The 24789-nt window shown below is 35.6% G+C and overlaps 1 protein-coding gene across 1 annotated transcript in view; it reads left to right on the forward strand.

Moving 5' to 3' along the window:
• The window catches only part of SCN7A (sodium voltage-gated channel alpha subunit 7), a 62355-nt gene that overhangs the window by 21819 nt on the left and 15747 nt on the right, over positions 1–24789 (forward strand). The window contains exons 9-16 of the mRNA XM_003405813.4: positions 1325–1531; positions 4052–4148; positions 4806–5044; positions 6312–6485; positions 13306–13662; positions 17392–17829; positions 19962–20080; positions 22000–22141. Of these exons, the coding sequence (XP_003405861.3) occupies positions 1325–1531; positions 4052–4148; positions 4806–5044; positions 6312–6485; positions 13306–13662; positions 17392–17829; positions 19962–20080; positions 22000–22141 (1773 nt within the window). The remainder of the gene's footprint in view (positions 1–1324; positions 1532–4051; positions 4149–4805; positions 5045–6311; positions 6486–13305; positions 13663–17391; positions 17830–19961; positions 20081–21999; positions 22142–24789) is intronic.

Here is a 24789-nt window from a genome sequence, read left to right on the forward strand (position 1 = left end):
TGTCCTTACAAGAGTGGATACTTACATCTTCCACTAACATCATATAGTTGAAAGAGCAAAAGTTTTGCTCTTTCAGGCACTCCCTCATAGCTGTGAAATCTTTGACCAGTTATTTTGTCTTTCTTATTTTAATTTCCTCTTCTATTCATTGGAAGTAATAGTAAATACCACATAAATGTGTTGAGTAGAATAAATGAGTTTGTACATATTTACTAATGTGCATGCCCTGCAGGGACCACTTCAAAATACCTGTAACTGACTAGTGAATGTATGACTCTAATAAGAGCTAGCTGCATTGTAAAATATTTAACCAAATCCTAAATAGCCGACTCCTTGGGATAATGGAGTTTTTTAAAAATATGTTAAGAGTCAAATATACTCTAGGTTAATCATTCAATATTTGTGATTGAATGTTGAAAGTTGTGATTGTTTTGTAAACATTTAAAACTCTTTTTATCCACACAGTATTTTCTGTAGATACTATGCTTATCTATTAATTGAAATGGATGTTTAAAAATTAAAATTATTTTCGTCTGTTTTCTTGATTTTTGTTCACATACTTTTAATTGATAAGGTTAAATCACTTGGTAATATTTTGAGTTCGTAATGTTCTACTTAAAATGTTATAAATCTTTAAATTTTCTGATCTTACCTAATTATTATGAAATTAAAGCTAGTTCATGCTCATTTTAGAAATCTAAAATTTTGTCTTTTTCTAGCCAGAAATATAGCCCGCTTTCATGACTCATGTAAGGAAGCTGTATGTCTCTTCTCATGTGATTTTCCCATTAGTACTTCATCAGAATAGGTGTGCTGACAGAAACAAAAGATTCCCACTTCCCACCCCTTTATATAGACCTCATTTTCACCTGGCTATGATTTTTCATAAGGTAATGATCAGAAGAAAGTACTCTCCAGTCTCTGACTTGATAAAATTTCATATATTTATTCTACTTCATAGGAAGTAACCTTCCATACACAAACTGTCTAGCTTTTTAAATTGAAATGTTGCAGTTTTTTCTTTAAAAAACTTTTTTTTTTTAATTAATGAGGACAAAGAGTTAAATTCTCATCCTGAATACATATTAATTCCTCCCTTGGTTTTATAATATGCACTGTTTATTTTATATATCTGTCCAGAATTGAAGAGCTTTTCATTTATTTCCTCAGATAGAGCCACTACTTAAACTCTCTTGTGATTACTTTCCATTTATGACTAAATTCTTTAAAAAAACAAAAAGTTTTGTTTATCATTTTAAAATAAGATAATACAGGGAGACAAATAACACTTCCCTCTTTTATCCTGTTCTCCACTTTTCATTAGATCCTTTATGCCTCTGGGAAGGTCTACATGATATTTTTTGTTGTGGTAAGTTTTTGGTTTGCCTTTTATATGGCAAGTCTGTTCTTGAGCATACTTGCTATGGCCTATGAAGAAGAAAAGCAGACAAACACTGAAAAAGCTAAGAAGATTGAACCGAAATATCAACAGACCTTAAAAGAATTTCAAGAAGGAAAAGAAGCAGCTGAGGTATCATTATTTTTTAATGCCTCTTAAAATCACAGAGATATCTTTTCAGAGTCACAGAGTATATTGCCTTCTGCTGGTTATTCAATATTTCCGTGTGGTACATGATCGGAAGATCAAAATTGACTTCTGTAAGAGGTGTCTCCTTTGCTACATAACATTCTTTCCTTAACACACTTTGATGAGAGGAACCAACATTTTTAAAGATTTCTTAAATATATACAGTTTTTTTTTATTCCAAAAATGCAAATTACTGCTGGTGATAACCTATGAATATATTATTTTTTTTTAGAATGGATAAAATTACAGTACCAAAGTTGTAAAAATAGAATAAAAATTGATTTTATTGGCTTTCTAGTTCTTCCAAGAGGAAATGCATTTGCATCATGATGTACTTAGAAAGGAATTATTTTATCTATGGAATAATTAAATCCATAAGATTTTGCTGTAATTTTCAAATACTTTGGTACTGGGTTTGATTGTATTTTCAAACTTTCAGCCTCATAGCAAAAGTATTCACAGAATTACCATTAAGGAAGTTGTGGAAAATTATCTTTAAAAACCTAAATTGTGCTGGAAGGAAGAACAGGACTGAGGAAAACAAGAAGTAGCTTTTTTATGTCCTCAGGACCTTGTGACCTCACATATCTGCCTCTAACTCAGTTTGTTCTGGTAAATGGAACAGGATCAAATTTGAGGCAGAGGACAATGGATATTAAAAAAGAAGAAAAAAAAAAACCCAAATCCCTTGCCTTTGCGTCAATTCTGACTCATGGCAACCCCATATGTTAGAGACTAGAACCGCTCCATACCTTCTTCTGCAGCACTGCTGGATGGATTTGAACCACAAATCTTTAGTTCAGTTGAATGCAAGTCATTTGCACCACCCAAGGACCTTGACAAAGAATATAACAGGGTCATACTCAGGACCCTCATATAAAAAGAGAATAGAAAGAGATAAGGAAAAGTAAAGGGCAAAGGCAAACCCTGGCACTAAGTGGAATGTGTTGTAAGGCTGGCTAAGGGGTCTTGTCTGGGTAAAAAAGAGGAACATTTTAACTTCCTTACATATATAACCATTTTATTAATTCAGAATCTGTGAAGTAGTTCCACAAAAGTCATTCTACCAAAAAGTGGAGTCTGACTGAGATGATGTAAGGTCATGCAAAATGATAAGTTATTGATAGATATTTGTGTCTACAAGGTCCATAACATGCCAGTGAAACAAGAAACAATTATAGATCATATGATGAAAAAATAGGTTAAAAAGAGGCTATTGAGTATAGCTATATCACCCATGAATAAGTCATGAAAAAACCAATTACAAAGCTATCTGTCTCTAGCAATGAGTCCTTCGGAATGCGTGAATGGAGTCTGAATGATGCATTGAATGTGTAATTTGTTCTGAAGTGGCATTTCAGAATTTCAAGGGCTTACAACTACACACAAATGTATCCAAGAGGGCAACAATACTTACATTTTCCCAAGATACCCTATTAACTCTGCTTTTAAAGAGCTTGGGTTATTTCCTAATTTCCAAATATCTTCATTCATTTTGTGGCTTCTGGATCACATAATATTTTTCTAATTTTAATTAAAACTATTTCAATTACAAAGGATTTTTTTTCCCCGGAAGAGTCCTAGAACATCTTGTGATGCAGAAGTTTTCTGGGAAATGAAACCATTTTCACAAAATTTATCTAATTTTCCTTTATTATTTATACATAAGAAAGCACTTATGAGAGAGAGAGAAGAATTTAAAATTGAACATATTTAGGACTTTTTAGGTGACTGATCTAAGATTTTTTTTTTTTTTTTTTTATCTAAGATTAGTAAGATTACAATTCCATGTTGGAATTGCAGGGGATTGCTTAGAAATAACATGATAGAAAAGCAGCAGATTATGTTGGCTAAAGACACAATTTTTCAAAAAGGTAAGTATAGATTTCAGTCTCTTTAGGCATTTACTAAATGTTCCCAAAGCTGTAATCTTTACAGAAGCAAACTGCTACATCTTTCTCCCATGAAGTGGCTGGTGGGTTTGAATCACTAACCTTTCAGTTAGCAGTTAAGCACTTAATCACTGTGCCGCTAGAACTCCTTAATAATAAAATAGGTATGAGAAATTTTTCTAGTTGTATTTATCCCATAGAAATTTAATCCACCTATAATAAAGATATAGTCAGTCTTAATTACACGGAACAGAAGAAGGCATAGCAGTCCATATGGAGAATACTGTATCAGCATAAAATGCTTAAATCTTTTATTATACACCCATTTAAAAAAATGAAAACCCATTGCCATCAAGTTGATTCCAACTCATAGTGACCCTACAGACAGAGTAGAACTGCCCCATAGGGTTCCAAGGCTGTAAATCTATATGGACACAGACTGCCATGTCTTTCTTCTGTGGAGGAGCTGGTGCATTTGAATCGCCAACCTTTCAGTTAGCAGCTGACCACTTAACCCCTGAGCCACCAGGGTTCCTTAAGCCAATATTAGGCTAATCAAATTTCTTTTCAGACCAAGACCATACAAATAGAAATGAAGAAAAGATCACCAGCTTCTATGAGCACATCTGTGGATTTGTTGGATGATGGTACTTTTGCACATAAAGAAGGTAAATCCAAAAATATTTAGACAATATGGAAAGTATTATCATTAATAAGATTCACTATTAAAGAAATCCTGTGATTTCTTCAGAATTTTAGATGCTGGTGACCGAAATTTAAGGAATAATATGACACTATTAGGAAGAACAATATATAAGAATTTTATAAGAATAATTTTATAAATATTGGAATGGATCACCAAAAATGGCCAAGGTGTTGTCTTTGTTTAACACTGAAAACAATATAGAAGTGTAACTTGTAACTACATATAGAGTTGGAGTATAAAACACTGATACCTCAAGGTCTTTCTAGACATGCCTGTGCCTTTTTATATAGAACCAGCAGATTCTTACCATGGACAATATTGAAGGGTATTATTCTTTTAAAGTTTATAAATCTTGAAATTAGAAATCATCCCCATATTTGTTTATTAAGAGATATTCCTTCTTTTTGCTTCCAATCCACAGTTTGCCTCAGGAAGCGTGAACAAAGTAGAAGAAATGTACTTGGTTATATTTTTTATTAATATAGCACTTTCAACTTGCTAATTTTAAATTAGAAGTCTAGTTTCAAACTTCCCTTTACATTCAAAAATCAAATAGTGTTTATTAATTAAGAACTAAAAACAAATGATAGCATTTAACTTTGCTATTCTTTCCTTTCAGAAGTTAAAGAATCTAGGAAGAAATGTCCATTGTGTTGGTATAGATTTGCTAAAACTTTCTTGATCTGGAATTGTTCCCCCTGTTGGTTAAAATGGAAAGAATTTGTCCATATGATTATAATGGACCCATTTACTGATCTTGCCCTTGCCATATGCATAATTTTAAACATACTGTTTTTGGCATTGGAACATTATCCAAGAAGTGAAGGAACCAACAGTCTTCTCAGTATCGGAAACCTGGTAAAACTCTCACTGTGCATTATTTTCATTTACTATTTCATCTTTTCTTTAGTTATGCCCATGATTTTATTTTATAACGCCAGTATGTTACAACTTCATTATATTAGGATTGGCTGGAGTGCTGTGCTCATGCTCCTCCCCCGCATCTTTGTAAACATTCTTATCATTATATAATTTTACAGTTGAAGTTGAAATTTCTCCCATTTAAATTTGGGATTCTCAGCCAGCTGCTTTACAGTCAGATTAAAGGGAAATTACAGTAATACCTGTGAAAACTGGAACTTGTGTAAGGTAAAAACCTGTCAGAGAAGGAAAACTCAAATATTTTCTACTAAAATGAGTGATAGAAAAGTAGTTAAGACCACACCCTGTCCAAGGCAGAAAATTTGCAAGACTCAGAAAAACAAGGCAGTCCCCTCAAGTTCCGGCTGTCACAGGTTTCACTGTATTTCATGCCCTCTCCCTTCCCAGGTGTATACTCTCTTGATACCATACCCCCATAGATCAACGTGGGGTGGAGGTGAAATAACAGGCACAAGTTCTGCATTGATACTAGGTTCAGAATCCTGACAACACCAGCAACTGACCTTGTCTCTCCTAACCTCCTGTCTTGTCTATTTCATTTTGACAAGGTATATTTGAGATTTGTCTATCCTTTTATCATATACAATGTAAAAGATAAAAATGGATTTCATGAGTTTAAAAACAAGCCACATTCAAGCAAATGCATACTGTTTAAATTTCTTTGATTTTATTTTGTTGCTGTTGCTTAGTTGCTTGGTACTAATGCAAACAGTCAAACTGCTGTGTTTGAATTGCACACTTAACTTGATAATAAAACAGTAATTTAGTTATTTCTGCCAGTATGATTTCCAGAAAACGGTTTCTATAGGTTTACTCTGTTTTTACCTGAATCATTCATATATGTACGATTTTTATTCTCTCACAAGTTCAAAACTTATGTATCTTAAGATATACTTATCTCAAAAGGAACTGTTCCAACTGGGAAGATTTTCGCCCTAAATCATTCTTTTGTTTTATTTCACTATGCTTTATTAAAGCAATTAAAGGTTCAGTATAAAGTGTTTCACATTAGATTGTTAAATAAAATATATGGTTCTGTCATTGTAACACAGCCTCCAAAACTAATCAGATCTTGACTGAGGAACAGTGAAGAATGGGCAGCAAAGAATTAGTTTCTCTGCTTCAGGGTTGTGATGGAGCTGTTGGAATTGTTTTTTCACTCATGTGTTTTGTTTTTATTTAGGTTTTTATTGGAATTTTCACAGCAGAAATGATTTTAAAAATAATTGCCATGCATCCACATGGGTATTTCCAAGTAGGTTGGAACATATTTGATAGCCTAATTGTGTTCCATGGTTTGGCTGAACTTTATATAGTGACTGTGCAAGGAATAGCTCTTTTTCAATTATTCAGGATGGTAAGTAAAGTCCAAGACCTACTGTTATAATGGACCTCTGTTTCCTCAGACATCAATAGGAATAATAGTAATATCTATCACATTGGGATATTGGGAGGATTAAATGAATTAATTCATATATAACAAGCTTAGAAAGAACACCAGGAAAGAGTAAACAGCCTCCTTTGTGGCATTTGATCAAAGCATTAAAAAGAAATAAGGCCATATATGTAGCAAACTTGAAATGAGGTTAACATTATTGGACAAGTTTTGGTAAGCAGGGTAATGAAGAGTCTCAGAAGCTGAAGGCCAGTGTGACTAAGAAACTGAATTTCTGAATATTTCTAAGTGAAGAGTAGGAGACCTTATAAAGGAGGGAGGCAGTAGGTTTATTCAGGACATCAGAATGTAAATCATTATGAAAATAATTAGGCCAGAATCAGTGCATGTCTTCAGTGTAAGCTGATGGTGAGAATCAGAAAACTAGGCAACCAAATGATTACTCCCTGGAATGTGAATTCTTTAGAGCCCTGAATTAAGCCCTCAACCATAACTTTTCTGATGAGTAAGAGAAACATATACAGATGTAGTCATCAAATTTATGGATGGATCAAGCCTGGTAAATGCAGAAAATGTGATGAAAGATAGTATCAAAATATCTAAAAGACTGGCAATGGACTGAGTCTAAGAGGATTATGTTTTACATGGATAAATGTAAAGTCCTACTGTTAAGTCTAGAAAGCCAACTACATATTAGAAAAAGTTTGGGAAAGGTATAGCATATATAAAAATGATGTATAGGTTTTAGATGACTTTAGATTCAGTGTGATATAGTGACCTAAAAAGTTAACATTTTCTTGTGCTATATAAATAGAAATATAAAAATCTGGTGATGTTCAGATTTAGGTTTATTCTAAACCTGGAATGCTACATTTGGTCTTCTGTATGCTACGTAAAAGAGAAATATGACCTAAATAAATGAAATGACATTTCATGTCCACGGACTGGAAGACTTAATATTGTTAAGATGTCAATGCTACCCAAAGCAATCTATAGATTCAATGCAGTCTCCATCAAAATTACAACAGCCTGTATACAGAAACAGAAAAACAAATCTCCAAATTCCTATGGAAATGCAAGGGTCCCCAAATAGCCAAAATAATCTTGAAGAAGAAGAACAGAAAAGGAGGACTCACACTTACTGACTTCAAAATGTATATAAAGCTATAGTAATCAAAGCAATGGGGTACTGGTATAAGGATAGACATACAGACCAGTGGAATAAAATTGAAAGTTCAGAAAGAAACACATACATCTTTGGCCAATTGATTTTTGTCAAAGTTACCAAGTCCATTCAGTAGAGAAAGAATATATATTTTTTTTATTTTTATTAACTTTTATTGAGCTTCAAGTGAACGTTTACAAATCAAGTCAAACTGTCACATATAAGTTTATATACACCTTACTCTGTACTTCCACTTGCTCTCCCCCTAATGAGTCAGCCCTTCTAGTCTCTGCTTTCGTGACAAATTTGCCAGCTTCCAACTCTCTCTATCCTCCCATCCCCCCTCCAGACAGGAGATGCCAACACAGTCTCAAGTGTCCACCTGATACAAATAGCTCACTCTTCATCAGCATCTCTCTCCTACCCACTGTCCAGTCCCTTTCATGTCTGCTGAGTTGTCTTCAGGAATGGTTCCTGTCCTGGGCCAACAGAAGGTTTGGGGACCATGACCGCCGGGATTCCTCTAGTCTCAATCAGACCATTAAGTATGGTGTTTTTATGAGAATTTGGGGTCTGCATCCCACTGATCTCCTGCTCCCTCAGGGGTTCTCTGTTGTGCTCCCTGTCAGGGCAGTCATCGGTTGTGGCCGGGCACCAACTAGTTCTTCTGGTCTCAGGATGATGTAGGTCTCTGGTTCATGTGGCCCTTTCTGTCTCTTGGGCACTTAGTTATCGTGTGACCTTGGTGTTCTTCATTCTCCTTTGCTCCAGGTGGGTTGAGACCAATTGATGCATCTTAGATGGCTGCTTTTTAGCATTTAAGACCCCAGATGCCACATTTCAAAGTGGGATGCAGAATGTTTTCATAATAGAATTATTTTGCCAATTGACTTAGAAGTACCCTTAAACCATGGTCCCCAAACCCCTGCCCTTGCTCCGCTGACCTTTGAAGCATTCAGTTTATCCCGGAAACTTCTTTGCTTTTGGTCAGAATTTTTTTTTTCAATAAACAGAGTTGGGACAATTAGGTCTCCACACACAAAAGAATGAGTTTGAACCAACGCCTCACACCATATACAAAAATTAACTAAAAATGGATCAATGACCTAAATGTACGAACTAAAACCATGAAACTCTTAGAAGAAAACTTAGGAGTGAAACTTCAAGACTTGGAAGAAAACTTGTTGGTAAAACTTCAAGACCTTTTTTTAGACAATGTACTCTTAATGTGACAACAAAAATATAAATGACAAAAGACAAATTAGATAAACTGAATTTTATGAAAATGAAAACTTTTTGTGCATCAAAGTACATTATGAAGAAAGTGCAGAAACAACCAACAAAATAGGAGAAAATATTCAAGAACCATGTGTCTGATAAAGGTTTAATATCTAGATGTAGATAGATATCCTACAACTCAATAACAAAAAGACAACCAAATCAAAAACTCTAAAGATCTTGAATAGATGTTTCTCCAAAGAAAATATACAAATGGCCAATAAGCACAGGAGAAGTTCCTCAGTATAGTTGCTCATTAAAAACCAAAACCAAACCCATTACTGTCAAGTCAATTTCAACTCACAGCAGCACCATAGGACACAGTAGAACTGCCCCGTAGGGTTTCCAAGGAGCAACTGGTAGATTTGAACTGTCAACATTTTAGTTAGCAGCCAAGCTCTTGGAAACCCTGGTGGCGTAGTAGTTAAGAGCTTAGCTGCTAACCCAAATGTAGGCAGTTCGAATCCACCAGGCACTCCTTGGAAACCCTTTATGGCAGTTCTACTCTGTCCTACAGGATTGCTATGAGTTGGAATCGACTTGACAGCAAAGGGTTTTTTTCAAAGGGTTTGCCAAACTCTTAACCACTGCACCACCAGGGCTCCAGTTACTCATTATGTAAGTGGAAATCAAAACTGCAATGAAGTTCCACCTCGAACCACTAGGATGGTTATTACAAGAAAAACTGACACTAACGAGTTGGTGAGAATATGGAAAAATTGGAACCCTTGTGCATTGCTGGAGAAAATATAAAATGGCACAGCCACTATAGAGCACAGTTTGGCAGTTCCTCAAAAAGTTATACAAACAATTACCATATGGCCCATCAATTCCATCCCTAGGTATATGTCCAAGAAACTTGAAAGCAGAGACTCATAGAGATACATGCACACCAATGCTCACTGCAACAATAGCGAAAAAGTGAAAACAACTCAAGGGTCTATCAACAGAAACCCTGGTGGTATAGTGGTTAAGAGCTACAGCTGCTAACCAAAAGGTTCGCAGTTTGAATCCACCAGGTGCTACTTGGAAACCCTATGGGCCAGTTCTACTCTGTCCCATAGGGTCACTATGAGTCAGAATAAACTCAATGGCAATGGGTTTGGTTTGGTTTGGTTTTGGTCCATCAACAGATGAATAGAGAAACAAAATGTATTACTATATAGCTATACCTCAGATTACGTGGATACTTACTGATGATTGGAATGCAAAAGTTGGAAACAAAAAAGGATCAGTATTTGGAAAATGTGACCTTGGTGATAAAAATTATGCCAGAGATCCCATGATAGAATTTTGCAAGACCAATAACTTCTTCACTGAAAATAACTTTTTTCAACAACATAAATGCTGGATGGAATACACAGGAATCAAATCGATTCTATCTTTGGAAAGAGACAATGAAGAAACTCAGTGTCATCAGTCAGAACAAGGCCAGGGGCTGACTTCAGAACAGACTATCAATTGCTCATATGCAAGTTCAAACTGAAACTGAAGAAAATTAGAAGAAGTCGACAAGAGCCAAAGTATGACCCTGAATATATCCCACCTGAATTTAGAGGCCATCCCAAGAATAGATTTCATGCATTAAACACTAATGACTGAAGACCAGACAAGTTGTGAAAGGACATCATATATGAAGAAAGCTAGAGGTCATTAAAAAGAAAGAAAAGACCAAAATGGATGTCAGAAGAGACTCTGAAACTTGCTCTTGAATGTCTGGTAGCTGAAGTGAACAGAAGAAATTATGAAGTAAAAGAGCTGAACAGAAGATGTCAAAGGGTGGCTCAAGAAGACAAAGTATTATAATGACATGTGCCAAGACCTGGAGATAGAAAACCAAAAGAGAAGAATATACATGCTGGGCATTTCCCAAGCTAAAAGGACTGAAGAAAAAATTCAAGCCTCGAGTTGCAATAGTGAAGGATTCTATGAACAAAATATTGAATGACACAGGAAGCATCAAAAGAAGATGGAAGGAATACGCATAGTCACTGTACCAGAAAGAATCAATCCATATTCAGTCATTTTCAGGAGGTAGCATATGATCAAGAACTGATGGTACTGAAGGAAGAAGTCCCAGCTTCACTGAAGGCATTGGGGAAAAACAAGGCTCCAGGAATTGACGGAATACCAACTGAGAAGTTTTAACAAACGGATGCAATGATGAAAGTGCTGGGAGAGATCCATATTTATGCCTATTCCAAAGAAAGCTGATCCAATCCAATGCAGAAATTATCAAACAATATCATTAATATCACATACAAGTAAAATTTTGCTGAAGATCATTCAAAAGTGGTTGCAACAGTATATCAACAGGAAACTTGCAGAAATTCAAGTTGGGCTCAGACGAGGACATGGAACTAATGATATCATTTGTGATGTCAGATGGATCATGGCTAAAAGCAGAGAATATCAGAAAGATGTTTACCTGTGTTTCATTGACTATGCAGAGGCATCTGACTCTGAATCATAACAAATTATGGATAACATTGAGAAGAATAGGAATTCCAGAATGCTTAATCGTGCTCATGAGGAACCTGAACACACATCAAGAGGCAGTCATTCGAACAGAACAAGGGGATACCAAGTGGTTTAAAATCAGGAAAGGTGTGAGTCAGGGTTGTATCATTTCACCATACTTATTCAATCTGTATGCTGAGCAAATAATCTGAGAAGCTGACTATATGAAGAAGAATGGGGTATCAGGATTAGAGGAAGGCTCATTAACAACCAGCGTTATGCAGATGACACAACTTTGCTTGCTGGAAGGGAAGAGGACTTGAAGCTGTTACTGATGAAGATCAAAGACCACAGCCTTCAGTATGGATTACAACTCAACGTAAAGAAAACAAAAATCCGCACAACTGGGCCAATAAGCAACGTCATGACAAATGGAGAAAAGATTGATGTTGTCAAGGATTTCATTTTACTTGGATCCACAGTCAACACCCATAGAAACAAGTCAAGAAATCAAATGACACTTCATTGGGCAAATCTGCAAAAGACCACTTTAAAGTGTTAAAAAGCAAAGAGATCACTTTGATGACTAAGGTGCGCCTGACCATGGTGTTTTTAATCACCTCATATGCATGTGAAAGCTAGGCAATGAATAAGAAAGACCAAAGAAGAACTGACACCTTTGAATTATGGTGGCTGGAGAAGAATATTGAATATACCATGGAGTGCCAAAAGAACGAAAAAATCTGTCTTGGAAGAACTACAGCCAGAATGTTCCTTGGAAGTAAGGATGGCAAGACTTCATCTCATGTTTTGTACATGTTATCAGGAGGGATCAGCCCCTGGAGAAGGACATCATGCTTGGTAGAGGAGAGGGTAAGCGAAAAAGAGGAAGTCCTTCAATGAGATAGACTGACACAGTGACTGTAACAAATGGCTCAAGCATAACAAGGATTGTGAGGATGGCGCAGGACCAGGTAGTCTTTCATTGTGTTGTACATAGGGTCCCTATGAGTACGAACTGACTTGACAGCACCTAACAACAACAACAATATAGCTTACAATGAAATATTATTTGACTAATACAGAAATGTATTCATTTTAAAGAAAAATGAAATTCTGGTACATGCCATGACATGGATCAACCTTGAAAACATTATTCTGAGTTAAGTAAGTCAGATAAAAAGGAACAAATATTGTATGAAATATCTAAATTAGGCAAATACATAAAGGCAAAAGTTTATTAGTTAGCAGGGACTGGAAGGAGGAAATAATAGGAATTATTGCTAAAGGGGTAGGAGTTCCTGTTTGGGATGATGGAAATAGTGGTGATGGTAGCTCAATGTGGCGAATGTGATTAATGTCACTGAGTTGTGCACTTTAAAATGGTTAAAATGGCAAACTTTTTGTTATAATTTTATCACCATAAAATTTTTAAAAGATATATTTTTATACACTATAGAACTTTCAGTGAAATTCACTGGAACCTGAAAGACTTTTTCATTATTATCTGGATTGAAAATCTGGAAAAGATAGGCAACATAATATGAAAAACAAAGAATGTCTATTTGCCCTTACCAGACACCTAAATCTAAAATAAAACTAGAGTAATTATAATAGTATAATATTGGATGGGGGTTGACAGATAGAACAGTAGAAGAGAATATATATGCCTTTAGTGTATACAATTGTAGAATAAGATGTATTATGTATTACACATAAGGTGAATATCCAGTGGTTAGTATTAATAATGCTTAAAACCGAATATTACTTTAAGGACTATATGTGTGTGTATAATGCTAATAAAAATTTTTACATAGACATCATAATAAATATTAACAAGCTGTTCGTTTTTTGTTGTTTTTTACATTGCTTTTTTAGCTGCGAATTTTCAAGCTGGGAAAATATTGGCCGACATTTACAAATCTAATGTGGACTCTTGGTAACTCATTGTTGGCCCTGAAAAACTTGATCCTCCTACTGTTTACGTTCAGCTTCTTCTCTGCTGTGCTTGGGCTGAAGATCTTTGGTGTGAATTACGAAAACTGTGTTTGCAATATAGACAAAGGCTGCCAACTCCCACGCTGGCACATGCATGACTTCTTCCACTCCTACCTGAATGTGTTCCGGATTCTCTGTGGAGAATGGATAGAGACCTTATGGGACTGCTTGGAGGTGGCAAGCCGAGTCACATGTATTCCCTTTTACATGATGGTTATTTTAATTGGAAACTTATTGGTAAGTAATCAATGATTTCACATTTTCCTTGTAAAAAATGACATAATGTAGTCTGTCCTTTCCATGATGTGGATTGATGGGATCCAGTGGTCTATAACTGTGCTGTATAATATGATGGCCACGTATGGCTATTGATCATTTCAAAGGTTACTGGTTCAAATTGAAATCCCTGCAAGTATAAAATACACAATGGATTTGAAGACTTCACCCCCAAAAAGGAATGTAAACTATTTCATTAATAATTTTTATACTTGAGTACATTTTAAATAATATTTTACATAAATTGAGTTAAATAAAATGCATTTAAAATTTACTTTTTTTACCTTTCAAGTAATGAAAATTGCATAAGCACTTTGAATCTGGTTTAAACTTTGTTACTCAAAGTAGCATTGGCATCACATGGGAACTTGATAGAAATGCATACTCTAGACCTCATTTCAGACCTACAGAAGCAGAATCTACATTTTAACGATAGCCCCAGGTGACATGTATACACATTATATTTTAGGAGGAAATTTAACACTGATTGTCAAAATTTGGATCCACATTGAAATTACCTGGGGAATTAACAAAAAATATACTGATCCCTTGGACCCATTCCCAGAGAGTCTATTTTTAATGATTTGTGGACATGATCTGAGCATCAGATTTGTTAAAAATCTTCAGTTAATTATTGTACAGCAAATTCTGAGGAAACTGGTTCATAAAAAAGGGAAACTAAAAGAGAAAGTTTTCGCTTTTAAATTTCCTAACAATTGAAGCAGTGTTACATGAGTTGAGTAAATAGCTTTCACTTATTCTGAGAAATAGGTATGACTTATAAAAGAAAACTGTACTTACAGAAAAAAAGACTCACAATATTTGATTTTAACTCAGTAAGTCACAGACACCAAGTACATGCACCAAAAGACTGACTGAAGCTGCAGGTTAGACTCAGTTGTATCTGTGCCCTTCCTCATTGCTTCTGTGTCACCCTGGCCATACCTCTGTCACACACTTATAATATTGACATTATATTCAGTTTTTTGATGTGCTTGTGTATCTTCTTTATTAAACTGTAAACTCCATGAGGGAAACAACCATGACTCTTCTCTATATCATTAAACTCTACAACAGTGTCCAACGTGTAAAAATATTTCAATAAACCAAATCAAATTAATGGAAAAAATCTCTCTGCCTTTATACTATTAGAAGTCTTTCAACTCCTAGTGACATAAAACCCAATTCAAACTGGCTGACACAAAAATGAGACTGTATCAGCATACATAACAAAAAGGATCAGAGTTAAATCTCACTTCAGTGGTGGTGTGACCAGAGGTTCAAATGGGGTCATTAGAGCCACGTTTTTTTATACCTCAGTCCTGTCTTTCTCTGTGCTCCTTGCTGGCTGTTACTGTCTGTGGTATTAAGATGGCTACTGCATTCTAAAGCTTCATATTACATCAAGCCCAGTAGAAGACAGCATTTCCAGAAGCCCCAGAAAACTTCTCTTACCATCTCATTAGTTCTAATTGAGTTGCACACCCATTTCTAAACCAATCTCTATTGCCCAGAATATGGAATTGTTATGTTAAGCCACTCAGAATTCTTTTGGAGCTGGAGATGGAATCCATTGAAATAAAAATTACTTTTATCAGGTGGACACTTGAGACTGTATTGGCATCTCCTGTCTGGAGGGGAGATGGGAGGGTAGAGAGGGTTAGAAACTGGCAAAACAGTCACGGAAGGAGGGAGTGGGCTGACTCATTAAAAAAAAAAAATGGGAGTATGTAGTAAGGTGTATATAAGCTTATATGTGACTGACTTGATTTGTAAACTTTCACTTAAAGCACAATAAAAATTATTTTTAAAAAAATTACATGACTGATAATGAGGAACGAGTGAGATTTCCCAAATAAAAGGCAGGTTTTTATTTTCAGAAGTAAGGGCCATGAGGGAAACAACACATACACACAACACACACACATAAAGCATTTCTGTTTCTTTGCTTTTGCAATCCACTTTATTTCTCACTTTTCTTATTTCTAATGGTCAAAACTCCAAATCAATGAGCAGGAAGGATTTCAGAATAGAAAGGAGTTATGTGAACATCCATTCCCAATTGATTGGCCATCATATTGCTTGGCTTATTAAATTCTTTTAGCTTTACTCCCCTCAACAAACATCCAGATATGGGGCACCATGATAACGATGCTAGAGTAAGTATAAGGAAATGAAATGCAAGCACAGAATTTGTGAGGTTGTGGATTTTTTACCCTCCACACTTCTAACTCTCATTGGCATAAAAGGAAATCATTCACATTTTAAATTTTTAGTTTTGTATTACTCCTGATAATAAAATTTCAACAGTGATTCTCAGCCTTAAGTGAAAAAAAAAAAAAACCTTAAAATATCATCATATGCAAAAGGAAGTATTTATAAAATAACTTTTAAATAACCGTGCAGTGTCAAGTTGTAGAAGCACAGAATTCTGAAAGATGTTTTAACATAAGTGTTTGGAGATCTTCATATACTTAATTCTTTTATTTTAGGCACATATAAATAGTAGGTACAATTATTTTTAAAAAGAAGATTCCAGTATGTGCTGATATCAGAAAGACAGGCAGAAAAATATGTTACCTATATACATATACATATATATATTCTTAAACATGATGTATATAACATTTGAACTCTTTCCTTTGCAAATACTATACAAAGCATAAAGTAGATGGAGTATTCAAAAGCTCACATATATATGAAGTAAGGGAGTCAAACTGCCAGAATACACACAAAGTTCAAATTAGTACTTTAAGTCTAAGAAAGTAATCATCATGAATCTGTAATACAATATATACACTACAATTACAAACAAAATTAAAACCTGACTCCCTGGAAACTGAACGTACCTTGATCATATTTCTCAGTAATAGTAAAGATCAAAATATAGACTATCCATGGGTTCAAAATGACTTTACAAATATTAGCAATGAGTCTTTTGTTACCTCTTTCTTGTTTCTCCAAATTTATTGTAACAGAGAATCGACTAACCTATCCAAACACCTGTGCTTGCCTGTCTCAGGGACCATTAGATAAGGTTGTACCTGTTAATGTCGAGTTGATTCCGACTCGTAGCGACCCTACAGGATAGAGTAGAACTGCCCCATAGATTTTCCAGGGAGCACCTGGTGGATTTGAACTGCCACCTTTTTTCTGGTTAGCAGCTGTAGTTCTTAACTACTATGTGACCAGGGTTTCCAGATGTGGGCTGTAGGAACACGTATAGTTCTCACCTTGTGAGAGTCCTCAGGGGTTTACAGAATCATTACACATCTTACAGGGATAGGGCTAAAGTGAAGTCAGCCCCCACCTCCCCGAATAGGAATTAATTTTCTCACGTTTGGGAGAGGCATCCTGGCTGAGTAAAATAAAATGTTACTTGGAATAAGACAGACATGAGTTCAGACCTGTGTGATCTTTGACATCAGTAAGCCTTGCCTTTTTCATCTGTAAAATATGAAGAGATCATATTTTTCCAAACTATTAGTGAGCATAAATGAGGTCCGGTTACATCATCAGACCTATTGTGGTGGGGGGGGAGAACTGAATTCTATTGTCATTATATTTGTTCATATGTTCTGTTTCCCAAGCTAGGGCCAGCTGGTTTTTAAGGATTTTTATATTGCATTTAAAAAAAAAAAGAAAGAAAGAAATGACATACATTTAGCCTCCTTTTATTTCCTTTTGTAGATATTTTACCTGTTTTTGGCTTTGGTGAGCTCATTTAGTTCATACAAGTCTGCGACAATTGAAGAGAACAATGAAGCAAAAAATCTTCGGCTTGCCATGGCAAGGATTAAAAAAGGAATAAACTCCATGCTTTTAAAAACATTGTGCAAAAAACAAAATGCTCCAAAGGAGACAATGGAAAATGTCAATGACATGCATGTCAAAGAGACTCTTTCTGACAATACCCTTTTTGAATTGAGCGACACCCAAGATTTCTTCAAGGAGAAAGAAAAAAGCAGTGGCATGGAGAAACACACAATGACTGAAAATGAGAGTCAATCACTTATTCCCAGTCCTAGTGTCTCAGAAACTGTCCCAATTGCTTCAGGGGAATCTGATATCGAAAATCTGGATAATAAGGAAATTCAGAGCAAGTCGGGTGATGGAAGCAGCAAAGAGGTAAGATGTTTAACTCTCCTGATCGCTTAGTGTTAATGGCATCATTTGTAAGGAAGTGAGTCAGTGCTGAAGTTTCTGAGTCAGAATACTCATTTAATCCTCTCTCCACTACTCCTTGCTCTTGATTGTATAACACTTAGCAAATTATTTAACCTCTGTAAGCTTCAGTTTTCTCATATGTAAATAAGGATAAAAATAGTGCTTACTTCTTAGGATAAGAGAATTAAATAAATATTTCAATAGGTACATAAACACCTCGCATATGCGAAGCGCTTAGTAAACAGTAGCTGATATAAATATAATTATTATTATATAAATTAACAAACAGGCAATATGATGTGATGAAAAGCACACTAAAGAAACTTTAAAATCACTGTGTATGATTACAAAAACCACTAAACTCCCCCTGGGGCTTTCTTATCTTTAAAATATGAGCCTAGATTAGAATGCTAAGATTCTTTCTTGCTAACAGTCTAAAACTCTAGTCAGTTCATTTCTGTAACACAAAATCATAATATATATAATTGAGTTGGACTGAAAGAATAAAGAAAAAACTACTAGTTTGAACTGTGAACAATTTGTAGCTTTATTAAACTGTAGAAAGGAAAAAGGAGCCCTGGTGGCACAGTGGTTAAGCTTTCAGCTGCTTACCAAAAGGTCAGCTGTTTCAATTCACCAGCCGCTCCTTGGAAACCCTATGGGGCAGTTCTACTCTGTTTTATAGGGTCGCTGTGAGTTGGAATCGACTTGACGGCAACGAGTTTTTAATGGGTAAACCAAAAAAAGCTCATTGCAGTCCAAGGCAATTCCAACTCATAGCGACCCTATAGGACAGAGTAGAACTGCCCCATAGAGTTTCCAAGGAGCGCCTGGTGGATTCAAACTGCCAACCTTTTGGTTAGCAGTTGTACACTTAACCACTACACCACCAGGGTTTCCTTTCAATGGATAGAGGGGGAAAAAAAGGCAGGGTCACATTCAAAGAAGGGTAGTTGTTGCAGTTCATCAAGCTTCCAAAAGTACACCCTACCAGAGACAGTTGTATGGTCTACACTGTAAGCACTATATGTCTCAGAAAGAAGTGTAACTTAATAGAAAGCTATGTCCACAAAGATCAGATCTGAACCATGGGCTCCTTCCTCAGAACCTGCGAGTCAATCATCTCAGAGAACAGGGGTTGGAGAGGGGCAGGGAACAAAATATCTATAATTTGCTTTTTATATTTTCTACTTTACTAAGGGCTTGCCTTAATTTTTAAGAAATAAGACTAGTTTCCAAACATTTAAATATTTTTACCTTTTTTAATTTGAAAATATGAGCTATATGCTATTAACTTTAAATCTTGGTGATTTTAAAGGTTGGTATGGTGCATATTCATTTTTAAATAAAGTAAAATAAAGCATCGTTGGTTATTACAAGTAAAAGCAAAGTGTGTCGTTTGCATTATCACCACACATACAAGGCAATGACCAGCTTGTCCTAGCCAGCCTTGAACTTTAGTCATAAACAGAATGGGAAAGAAAGGAGGGGAGAGGTCAATCCCAGCAACTAGCCTCCTTCCACAGGACTGACACCACTATCCCAGAGTCATCTGTGGCCGTATTCTCTGTCATTCCTTTATCTCGCTGTAGGATAACTATCAATTCTGCACTATGGTGACTTACAAAAGAAATGTCTGAACTGGATTTCATAATAAAGACAAAGTGTACCATTGTCTACCCACCTTTAGCATCAAGGGGTGATTTATTTTTATGCTACTTCATCTAAATAAAATAGCATAAATGGGAACCTTGTGAAAAAAGACATCTATATCAAGGAAATTTTGGAACTCCAACATTTTCGTAAATTGGAGGCAGCCCATATGCCTGTAAGATGATGAAGTTGTTGACTAAATGTTAATTTTCATCTAAAATTATTTTCCCTTAAGTATTTTTAAATAATTTCATAAATTTTCATTCACATTAATCTGTACGCATTTTAATGTCAATGATGAGATGGTCCTAAAATCTTTTAAACCTGGTAATATTCTTTCTAAACATAATTTTTCGTACTTCTGAAAATGAAATAGACTTCCATTAAAATGAGTAAATTAAACAGGAATTGCAACTTTTTTCATGGTACTTTACTTTTAGAAACTAAAGCAATCTAGCTCATCAGAATGCAGTACAGTCGATATTGCTACTTCTGAAGAAGAAATGATCTATGAACGTGAGAAGCCAAAGCATCTTAAAAATGGTAAGAGAAAAATAAGGTCCTTTGGTCATTATTTTGAAAACAGGCTAAATTTGCCTTAACATAAATAATCATTGTTGTTGTTAGGTGCCGTCGAGTTAGTTCCGACTCATAGCGACCCTCCGTACAACAGAACTTAAATAACACTATTAGATATATTTTAAATTTTAAATAGTTTATTAACTTGTCTAAGGGATATACACACACATGCACACACACGTGAATTTTTGTCTGTGGGTGCATGTGGGTGTGTGCATCCTGGAAAACACTAATAAATGTCAAGAAAGAATAAACAAGATTTAGAAAAGAGGGGAAAGGTCTGTTTCCTAGAGAGTTCAATATAATAGTTAAAAGTGTTGGCTCTGGAGTCAAGATGGACTGAGTTCAAATCCCAGCCACCTGTTTAGCTTTTATATAACGTTTCTTTTACTCAGTTTCCTGATATGTAAAATGTGGATAATATAAAACATAAATCTTTAAGAAAATCAAATTAATACAAAGAGAAACATCTATATCACTATATCAGCCTATCTGTACATACACACACACACCCCTTTATAATTTTAGGCAAAAAGCTGGTAACACACATGTTAAGCACACAGTGATAATAATTATCATCATCATCACCATCCTCCATCATTAACATAGTTTACAGAGATAATGATTGATACTGTTAATGCAGAAGAGAAATATAGTGATGTTTTATAAATGGAATATTACTGATAAGGTTGATTCTAAAACACGTTTCATGCTAGAAGAAATATTGAAAAAATAGATAAAACATCCCAATTTAATTTTATACTGGTAACTATGTAACCGTGTGCATTAGAATAGAGAATTATTTAGGGGCAAAAGAGAAAATCAGTAGCTAATGCAGCATCAGGTAATGATTATCTGTTGAAGTGAAATAAAATATTTTACACCTCATACAATAAGATCAGTATTTAAAATACTCCTATGAAAGTATAACTTCCATAGGAAAAACAGTACAAATCATATAATGGTGACATATTTTCATATTCCACATTGAATATTAAGAAATATATAAGGATTTAGTCAATTGGCTAACTCATTAGACATATAACTGAAAACTCTTGATGACTTATAATTCAAATTTGTTTCCTAGCAAGACTAATAAATTATTACAGGTTGTGGACGTGTAAAATCACTGGAAAGTTGTCAAATGCTAACTGCTAAATGCTCAAATTCCTATATTCAAAATATAGCTCTCACTAGCTTGGAGCCCTGGTGGTGCAGTGGTTAAGAGCTCAGCTGCTAACCAAAAGGTCAGCAGTTCAAATCCACCAGCCACTCCTTGGAAATCCTATGGGGCAGTTCTACTCTGTCCTTTACGGGCATTATGAGTCGGAATCAACTCAACGGCAATGGGTTTTGGTTTTCTCACTAGCTTGGATTGTTTTAGGACATTCAACATCTAAGTTAAGGGAGGAAATACTTCTTAAATTTTTTTGATGAGGGATATAGAATTTAACACTAGGCAAAATTCTAAAATCAAGTGTTTGACTTCAAACTCAATCCACCTGCATTTTTTTCACTTTTCCCTGTTTTAATCACTTTCCTCTCAAGGCCCAGGTTTTCCTTATGCCTACCCCTCTTGACCAAAAAATGGAATCCAACTCCATATACATGTACCCTACCCTCAAAGTGCTCAATAATCCAGGTTAACTCCTTAGATAGCTTCAATCAAAATTCTCATTCCCACGCCACCTCTATGGTTATAGTGTTCAGTACAGAAGGGGTAAAAATTAAGTGTTTATAAATCAGTGACACGTACCTATATTATCTGTTGCAGCTGAATCAATTTTGACTCATAGCAACCCTATGTTAGAATCTGTAAAATCTGAGATGTTTATATTTTCATGTGTTTTCTAGGTTTTGTTTCTTAATGGTGTCATTCTTCACAGGTCATGGATGGAGATCTTCACCTGGTCAAATCAGTAGAGAGTCCAAGAAAGGAAAAATTTGGCAGAACGTAAGGAAAACTTGCTGCAAGATAGTAGAAAACAGTTGGTTTAAGTGTTTTATTGGCCTAGTCACTCTTCTCAGCACAGCCACTCTGGTGAGTGAGCAGCCCATGCCTGTGCTACTTTTATGGGAGCAAATATTTCATAATTCTCTTTATGCAGAAAGTCACCAGACAAATTACTTTTCTCCAGAATATGTACTATAGCACCAAATTTCATGTTCTCTTATTTCAGTTCTGGAAACCATATATTACAGTTTCTTAGAAAGTCTGTATATGTATAATACAGCAGTAACAAAACAATATAATTTTAAAATATATGCCTGGCGGAGGGAAAAGAGCATGTTAATAAATACCTAGTACTTCTGATCCTGATAAAGTTTCATGTATGAAACAAAGTCTAAAAATATGCACATACGTAATAAGGATTTATTGTTCTATATACTTTGAAACGTATTTAATAAGGAATGGTCTGTAATAAAATTTCTGGCATGTCTACATTAATTCATGCAGGCTATCAGTTTTTGAAGCTTCTGAGAACTATCCCAGAATATCTGATCCATCACCTAGGGGTCTTCCAGGATATTAAATCATGTGTCACTAGCTAGTGTCCCCGTATCAACTATCCTCCCTTTATGCAGCCTTATATTCTATCCCCATTGATCTAGTCCATGGTAAGCTGAATAACAGTCCTCCAAATATGTTCACATCCTAATTCTGGAAAGTGTGATTGTTACATTATATGGCAAATGGACATTGCAAATGTGATTAAATTAAGGACCTCGAGATGGGGAGAGTATCCTGAATTATCCAGGTGGGCTCAATATAATCACAACAGTCCTTAAAAAAAGGAAACAAAAGGAGTCAGAATCAGAGGAAAAAGGTGATGTGAGGATGGAACCAGAGATTTGGAGTGATGTGCTTTGAAGATGGAGGAAGGTACCACAAACGAAGGAGTACAGGCAGCCACTGGAAGCAAAAAACGGCAAAGGATGGGTTCTCCCTTCAAAGTTTCAAGAAGGAATCAGTCCTTCCAACACCTTGATTTTAGCTCACTGAAACTGATTTCAGACATCTGACCTCCAGAACTGTGAATGAATAAATTTGTTTTGTTTTAAGTCACTAAATTTGTGGTTATTTCTTAAAGCAGAAGTAGGAAACTAAAACAGCCTCATCGTGATCCACTCCCTGGCCTATTCTCCTATTTCCTTCCAGTACATGTTACCAGGTCCTACATGGCTGCTGGTACATAATCCTCTTTCCTTAGCAATCTCAGCACTTCCCCAGTCAGCTTAGGAAGAGGTTTGACTTTATTTGTATCTGGTGGCCAGGAGGAGAGGTGGAAGGAGACCTTAAAGAGGGCAAGCATTGTCTTTTAAGATACCCCTATCATTTAAGGCCTCTACACAGTCCAGTCGACTCGATGGCACTGGGTTTTTTTGCGGGGGTTAGACAGTCCTCCAGTGAGACTCAGTTCAGTTTGATCCTATACGGACACTCTGGCGCCCAATTGCACCAGAGTTAGTCCCACCTTGAGTGAAGCAAGGGGGTGGCCATTTGTATCTGTCAGTCAGCCATTAGCTCTAACGTTCCATGCCAGGAATGGGCATATTGCCTCTTAGGTGAGGTGCCTCTTGTTTGGCAGAAGCAATTTTCTAGCGCGGATCTCAGTTGTCTGCTATCAGGCAACATTCATAGTAGCTGTGGAATCAGTGGATTTGCTGATAAAGGAGCGCTGAGTGGGCAACACCAGCATCTACTACAGTGTTCCAAACGCACTTGAGAAGTATGTGCCATCTGTTGGTGTTGGGTGTGATTACATCAGGCTCGTAGTGTGTATTTTTCCTATCTTCTTTTTTTTTTTTTTTCAAATCTTAACTGACTTAGTGTTTGCGTTATCTGTTAGTGCTATCACTATAGAAAGTGTGGTAAATTATCCCACTACAACTGCTATTTTTTTTTTTCTAAATCTGGAAGTTAGCAATACTGTTGTTATTTTGTATTATATGTAAGGGGGAAACCCTGGTGGCATAGTGGCTAAGTGCAATGGCTGCTAACCAAAAGTTTGGCAGTTCAAATCCACCAGGCACTCCTTGGAAGCTCTATGGAGCAGTTCTATCCTGTCCTACAGGGTCGCTGTGAATCAGAATCAACTTGACGGCAATGGGTTTTTTGGTTTATATGCAAGGGTGAATTTTTAATAATCACACCGAGCTTCCCATAAAGTTAAGTTAATCCTTGTTTACTTTTTGTTCTTGGATGCACTCCAATAATGAAAATCTGCAGAGGTTATTGGTGCTTCTTTGCCCTTTTTTTCAGTGTACTCATACGTTTATGAAATTGATTTGAATGACATTAACACCCAAATCCAAGCTACTAAAATTTTCGTATCCCACAGTAAAATTAAGGTCGACCTATTAGAACTGAGAAGCTTTGGAAAAATTATTATAGTTTTATTTCATATTTATGTGTTTCCACTGGTTAACCTTACAATTCCTACAGCAAAATTAACTTTGTGGCTTTTTCTTGTAATAGCAGTATAGATTTCTGAAGATACATTATTTTTTTCTTAAATCTCTACGACCTATAGCAGTTGGCTTCCTGAAATTAGAGATAACTTTCATGTCAGATGTAGCTAAAGATTTCCTCTCTTATGGTAGCTTTGATTAACTAATTTAAAAGGGCTGTAGATTACAGTTTACAACAATTATGAGGCCAAGTTCATTACCCTACATGCCAAAAGA

Source organism: Loxodonta africana, chromosome 6 (assembly GCF_030014295.1).
Source record: "Loxodonta africana isolate mLoxAfr1 chromosome 6, mLoxAfr1.hap2, whole genome shotgun sequence".
Lineage (NCBI taxonomy): Eukaryota > Metazoa > Chordata > Mammalia > Proboscidea > Elephantidae > Loxodonta > Loxodonta africana.